General features: G+C 31.2%; 2 protein-coding genes across 2 annotated transcripts; one reads left to right on the forward strand and one right to left on the reverse strand.

The window, feature by feature from the left end:
* The first annotated feature begins 306 nt into the window (after window positions 1-306).
* Window positions 307-2,393, forward strand: LOC139094752 (brachyurin-like). The gene is made up of 5 exons (XM_070645920.1): window positions 307-985; window positions 1,044-1,437; window positions 1,498-1,571; window positions 1,634-1,720; window positions 1,835-2,393. Exons 1-5 carry the CDS (start codon window positions 874-876, stop codon window positions 1,999-2,001), a joined length of 834 nt encoding a protein of 277 aa, XP_070502021.1. The 5' UTR covers window positions 307-873; the 3' UTR covers window positions 2,002-2,393.
* Window positions 2,394-2,741: 348 nt separating this feature from the next.
* On the reverse strand, window positions 2,742-6,543 carry LOC139094394 (transmembrane protease serine 9-like). Its single transcript, XM_070645433.1, has 9 exons — window positions 5,944-6,543; window positions 5,852-5,872; window positions 5,597-5,749; window positions 5,367-5,528; window positions 3,785-3,979; window positions 3,316-3,709; window positions 3,182-3,252; window positions 2,927-3,122; window positions 2,742-2,854 (listed from the first exon to the last, which is right to left on the reverse strand). The coding sequence occupies exons 1-9, from the start codon at window positions 6,464-6,466 to the stop codon at window positions 2,797-2,799; spliced, it is 1,773 nt and encodes a 590-aa protein (XP_070501534.1). The 5' UTR covers window positions 6,467-6,543; the 3' UTR covers window positions 2,742-2,796.
* Window positions 6,544-7,428: the final 885 nt, after the last annotated feature.

Below are 7,428 nucleotides of genomic sequence, written 5' to 3' on the forward strand. Positions count from 1 at the left end.
GGTATTACAAAAATATTCAAGATTTTGACAACTAAACCGCATGTTTAGTAAATTAAAACATGTCAAGGATCTTATCAAAAAATCAAATCTATTTTCAGACATTCATGAAGTTCTGAATATTTTGAAAAAGAAGTCATTTAACTACGGTGTCATAAAAATATTCATAAATTTATTCATAACATAACTTTTACGTATTATTAACATAATAACAAATGTATATACTTTAGTAGGTTACAAATATTTATTTATTTCTCATAATATCTAGGTAATTACAATCATGCACGCATCAACATTTACATACTGCAAAACTTAATTATATAAGTCAAAAATATATACTGCATTTTAATCATCACACGAAGTGATTTTGTGTTTTAATTGATTCTACATGAACCGCATTTAAAATCAATACGTCCTTAGCAAAAGGCACTTTGAAAAATCACTGAATATATTCAATTCCATGATGATGATAATAAAAATTGCAAATGAGTGATGCAATTTATTTTATTCACGCTTACATGTGATGCTAAAATCTCGTTTCTGCCTTTCATGGACATCTGACTTAATGTGTTATGATCAAAGATTCATGCAACAGTGTAGCAACGGCAATCAAGAAATTCAAACGATGCGAAAATTAAAGAACTAACATGTGGCATAATAATTGTGAGAAATTTAATACATTATGAAAATTTTCTGTTGACTCACTTGGTGACGTTAAATGTTGGAAATAAATCACAGAAGTAATACTTGAGTAATGAGATAAAAACTTGATAAGGCATTGTGTCCGATGTGATAAGATACTCACTTGTTCTTTTTTGTTTTCGATACAAGCTTAATAGCACTTGAAAATTCGTGAAAGGAAGTGAAAAATAATTTATGGAGTTCAAAAAAGCTATAATAATTTTTCTAACTTTCTTATCAGACGCAGTATTATCAAATAGTGTTGGAATTAGACAGTCGTATGTAGAAAGAAGTAGAAAAATTGCTGGTAATTAAGACATTCCTCAAAAAATAAACAGTTATTTAAAATTATGAAATTCCACTAGGCGGTAATCAGCCAGGAAGGAATGAATTCCTTCACAAAACTGCAATTTATCTGTATAAAATAACTGCTGGAGTTAATTTCTGTTCTGGATCTATCATAACTGTGAACTTTGTCTTAACTGCTGCTCATTGCTTTCCAAATGTTGAATCAGGAACAATCATCGCTGGTGTTCATGATTTACAAAATGAAGAACCTGCTTATGAATGGGATTTTGAGACAAGTCACATTATAATTCACGAAAATTACATTGAACAGGATTTCCTGAACGATATTGCATTAATTGATGTCTCTTCATATCCATTTGTATTGTCTCCTAAAATTCAAACAATCAAAATTGCACCGGAATTCCTAAATTTGACAGAATTTATTGGAAAGAGTGTAAGTGTTGCTGGTTGGTAAGTTCCTTAAAAATTATCATTTTGAGATATCATCAACTGTCTTTTTACCCAATTTAGGGGTTTAACAAGTGATACTACTCAGGAAATGTCAGATACGCTCATGTACTTCAACCCAATAGTCCTCAGAACAGGTAAAAATGTTCATTTCCTTTATAATAAATTTTGTGGGTTTATTTTTTAATATTTTTTGTAGAGGTATGTCGCCAAGTATTTGGATATATTAAAGTTACATCAAACAGTATTTGTTTAGATGGCAGTGACGGTCGTTCGACATGCAGAGGTAACATTCTACATATAAATATTAATTCTCATGTATCATGATACGCATCATGAATGAGAATTAATCCTTTTTTTGCATAAATATAAGCTATTAATATTCAAATTTAATTTCCAGGCGACAGTGGTGGTGGTCTGGAAGTTATGTATAAAAATGAAAGTATTTTAATTGGAATAGTAAGTTTTGGATTAGAAGCTGGATGCCAACAAAACTATCCAACTGTTTCAACATTCGTTTCTCCATTTTACAATTGGATTAACTCGAAAGTAGGAATGATACTTTAATAGAATGATTCCAGAAATTCCTTTTTGACGATTACCTTAAACCGCACACATAAAAACAGCATTTTTGTGACAGACTAAAATGTTTTCTTGAAGCGATATCTTCGCTTTTATTTTTTTCTTCATTTGTTGCAGCTGTTTTAATACATACAGCATCAATTTTACATACCGCGCATGTATTTCATTTTATCTTGTTGATTTTACTCACTTATTCATGCATGTATTAAATTACGTACTTAAAGATCTTCTAATACAATTTGGCGAGAAATATAATTCGATAATCTTTTTGTTTCTTTTCTCAAATATTTTTAAAATGTTATACAAAGTAACATGAATAAAGATTGTGTCACACACAAAATAACACACAGTAAGAAATAGATGAGCAAGCATGAAAATATATATTTTTTAAAATAAAACAATAGAGCAGAATTTCTCTTTCTTCATGCAACTAAATTTAGACGTTTCTTGCCTCATAAATTGTTGATTTACTTTATGACTTTTTCATGTCTCTTAAGCTGTAAATTCTTATTTTTTTGCTCAACTTTAATTCGTGTGATGGGCGTGATTAATAACATTAGATCAGAATTTAAAATGACTAAAATAAGCATACATTAACAGATTTCATTTTGTAGGATAGACTTCAACTTTATAAATCATTAAATTCAAATCATGAGTTATTATAATGATCGATCACCATGATTTACTGTTCCTTACTTACTCAAAAAATAGAAGAAATTTTCAGATTCTGGTTTATAAATATGATGACTTTATTTGGCAACTACAAATGATATCCATAAATTAACTTATAACTATGCCAGTAACCAATGTAATCCAGTCATAATATGCCGTGATTCGTCTAAGATGGAAAAGTATGTTACATTCTTGAACTATTTTAAATAACTTGACATTTATGGATGATAGTACTCACGTTTTCACAGTAGGATATCCTAATTGACAACCGTATTCACTTCCAAAACTAACGATTCCGATCAAGTTTCGTGTGGTTCCGCTAGCAATTGTAACGCCACCACCAGAATCACCTGAGCAAGTTGATCTTCCACCTGCTCCACTTAAACAGAAATTACTGCTTAATATCAATGGTCCGAATGTTCTTGCACATTCAACTGTGAAAATATGATAATTGAATATCCAATAATTTTAACATTTTAGATGCTTGAATTACCATTTGTTATTATTGGCGAATCAATGAATCTAGGAACTGGTGACATATCTCCGGAATCCCTCGTTAATCCCCTAAAAATTCATATTGATCAACATTTTTATAAACATTGATTCTGTACCAATTTAATGCCATACCATCCAGCAACTCTAGCAACAGTTCCAGTTAGATTAGCGGTAATGAAAGATCTCGGTGCCATAACAATTGCTTGAATTGACGGTGTAAATCTGAATGGTGATCTTCTTGTTGATACGATTGCAATATCATTTGAATGAAGATTTGCATTATAACTAGGATGTCTAGTTACGTCTGTTGGTAGAATTGAGAATTCATATTGTGGATATTCTAAAGCGATATCATGAACGCCAGCAAGCAAATCGGATGATTTAATTGACGTAAAACAATGCGCAGCCGATAACACAAAATTCGTTGATATAATTGATCCTGAACATGCCGACTCAGTTTCATCTGCATGATAATTGAAGAAAAGAACCGCATACGGGAATTGATCTCGTGCGGCTTCTGTTCCACCTGCAAAATATTTATTTCTTGATCCTATATGCCCAAAATATACAATAAACACATTTACAAAATTCCATTAATTACCAGCAATTCTACCACCATTACGAGTAGATGTAGATAAAAATTTCTGCCTTGATAAATATTCCTTCCATCTACTTATTTCGCCATGAGATAAATCGCACAATAAAGTAATGCCTATAAGTACGACAACACTTAATAATTTCGCCATAGCACTTCTTAATGAATGAAATTCTCTCAATGAACTGACTCCTCTCCACACTCGTAATATTGTTTATATTCTTAACAATGGACTTTTCCAAGATTGCTTATATCAAATGACGACTTAAGATAAGATAAAGAAAAATTTTAAATGATTTCGCGTGGAAGTCAACAGACTATTATGAGTATTTTCTCTTAAATGACACTTTTTATTTGATATTTAAACAATCATGACGATAAATGCAGCAGCTGACTGAATTAATCAGAAATTTCTTGTGTGGATGTTATTTGCCAACTTAATCGTGCAAATTTGCATACCGAGCTTTTGCTTTTAATTTGCATATTTTGATTTTATGATACTCGATGAAATTTTTACTTTTGCTGAATATTGTGGATGTTTCTTTGCTTTGGGTATTCAAAACAGTTTAGTTAATTATTACGCAGAAATTTTTTTGACACATTCCTTAAAGTCCGTGTTCATGCAAACATTTCAATTACAAATAATTCCATAATTTTGAGCAGAGTTCGAAGTTGACTCGAATGTTGTACAAAAAAGTCGATTCGACTCCATATAAAGTGTGAATCGACTTCGAGTTCCGATTTTGAGTGATTTAGACTAAATGAAAATAGAATGAAATTGACGAGCCTACATTTGCTATACCAGTGGTTCTCAAACTTTTCACATACTAAGAACTTTGCATAAATATTGACCTTTTTTCTAGGATAGAGCAAGATTAGGAAAAATCTGAAATTTTGTGGTCGTTTCTTGCGTCTCAGATAAAATCTTATCGTGAGACCCCGAGCGACACAAATGAAGAATGTCCATATGGCATTCATAGGGCGTCCATATGGCTGTCAAATTTGATGTTAATAAAAGAGTTTTAGCGAAGTCTTAAGAGTTCTGTGGCGAAGCTCTTTCTTTTTGTGAACTCGGAATCATTTGTTTACCAGTTTTGGAGATAAATTTGAAAAATACTGTGAATATATAGGTATGTGATACCTTAAGATAATTTCAAATTTTTAGGTCAAAGACATTAAATTTATTTTTAAACACTTCTTACTTCCTAAAAACTTTAATCACATGCAAAAATATCAAGTGCTTAAGAACTCCAACTTTATGGCTGTTAAATACATTAAAATGTTTTGGAATCCTTCAAAAATACGCTCGAAAGTGTTCATTTCATATAAAGCATTAAGATTAAATCTTTATTTTTTCTATATTTAAATTTCATAATATTATTGTCATGGAATGAATCTAAGATAATTATCACTTCCGAACTATTTTCAAAATTTTCACATTTGACAAATTTTTCATGTTAATTCAACCTTTTTATAATTTGCTTCAAAAAATTTGTACATAACTCAATCTTGGTAAGGATTTAAAAATCAAATATCACTTATGTGCTTTCAATCAATTCACCAAGACATTTAAAGTTTATTAAAGCTTAAAGTCTTAAGACGGAATTATTAGAGATCCAGTCAAGATATGCAGAGACTCTTGTCATCACAACAGGATAGCCACCTTCACATGTCGCACTTCCGTAACTTACAATACCAATTAATGTATTTCTTCCACTAAGTGTTATTGACATTGATCCACCTGAGTCACCTGAATACAACAACAAGAACAGAATGTTTGATAAAAATGCTATAGATGACATTTTTTTGAAAAATTACCATTACACGTTGATCTTCCATTGCTGCCTGAAGCACAAATATTTGTACCACTGTTGAAGAATGGAAAGAGTTGATTGTAAACGGATGTACAACTTTGATCATTCACAATGGGTAATCTAACGAATTGTAAGGTATCTGATAACACATGTCTCGCTATGGAAGATATGGAGGAAGAGTAAAGAAAAATGTCATTTGTTATCAAACAATTTCAAAGGAATGGCGATTTAATTGATTTATAGAAGCATTGATACTTACAGTCAGAGAAGCGTCCCCAACCTAACATGAAGTTCAAGAAAAAAAGCTTGATTTAGTTAAGGGTTATTAATTATTATTATAGCTGTGTGTACCTATCACAAATGGAATTTGTCCTATAAATGAGCTAGATGCTAAATGCCTTGCTGGAAGTGCAATTGGTTGAAGTCCAGTTGAAAATCTAATTGGCTGCATGGCATAAATCAAGCCAATGTCATTTCTAAGTGTTTCTTTATCATACTGTGGATGCTGTCTGACATCTCTTTGCATTATTGTTGCACGATATTGTGGAGTTCCTTGGAAAATGTTTAAAGTTCCAGCTTGAACATCAATTCTTATCAGATCATCTAAACAATGAGCAGCTGTTATGATATAATTTGCATGAATGATTGATCCACCACAAAAGCTTTCTCCTGTTGTGAGAAACAAGAATAATGCTGCTGCATGTGGAAACTGAGTTCCTGTTGCTGAACTTCCTCCAACAATTCTAATATCCCGTGATATATTTCCCTGAACATTATCCAATATGGTACTTATATCAATTGTGCCAGATACTGCAGAACTTGAAAATAATGTCAATATCAAGTAAATCAGTGTGACGTTTCGTGTAATTTTCATCCTTTGAATTAAACCGAAAAGTAAAATCTAGTCGAAAATAATTATTTTTGAACAAAGCGACTATAACGACCGAAAACATCAACTGCGCCTGCAAATGAAAAATGAACCTCCTTTTATACTATTGATATCATATCAGCAAATTTTGGAGGTGTATCTCTTCACGTTTTTTGGTATGTTAACATGGAAGAAGCTCTATGAAAATAAATCAAAAGAATACTACTATCATTGATAGTATATGCTGTGCTTGGATATAAATAAACTATAATAAAAATAGAATTTTAGTAGTTCCTTAATCAGTGAAAGTTAATTCAATAATTGCCTTATCCTGTAAATGATAAGTAAATAATTTAGATAGTGAAAAGCAATTTACCCCACATTTGAACTAAAAATCCAGTCAAAACTGGATATCAGGAAAATGACGAATTACCGAAAATCTACTTCCGCTTCTTCGCGTGAAGAGATAAGAACATTTAATTGACTTCAAACATGATCGAGTGCAATAAAGTGTCAATTAGACAATGTTTACATTTATTATCAATTAAACGTACGCAGAGGAAGTATATGGCTATTTTGATAGTACAAACAACTTGATGTGTGTTTGTTTATGTTGCGTTGTGGGTTATAGCAATTACTATTTCTTGGAATTGATATTTTTCTTTAGTGGAATATTAGTTTTTTGATAAAAATTGGGTAATAATGGTTCAATTGATGATCATATTTGGAAAAGAGATTCAGTGGAGTCTTCTTCATTTGTGTCGCTCGGAATGAGACTTGAATTTTGTATGGGATTTCGATTCAAGTACAGGCAAACTCTGCTCGCAGATTAACTTTTGTCTACACCAAAGTTCATTAATCAATAGACATTAGTGTTTGACAAACTCTGTTCTGAAACAACATCGTGCATATTTATCATCTCGTCTATACAACGCAGTCTAAAATAATCGAAATAAAAGACATAAATA

Source organism: Chironomus tepperi, unplaced genomic scaffold (genome assembly GCF_022539635.2).
Source record: "Chironomus tepperi strain 1889 unplaced genomic scaffold, CSIRO-AGI_Ctep_v1 contig_354, whole genome shotgun sequence".
Lineage (NCBI taxonomy): Eukaryota > Metazoa > Arthropoda > Insecta > Diptera > Chironomidae > Chironomus > Chironomus tepperi.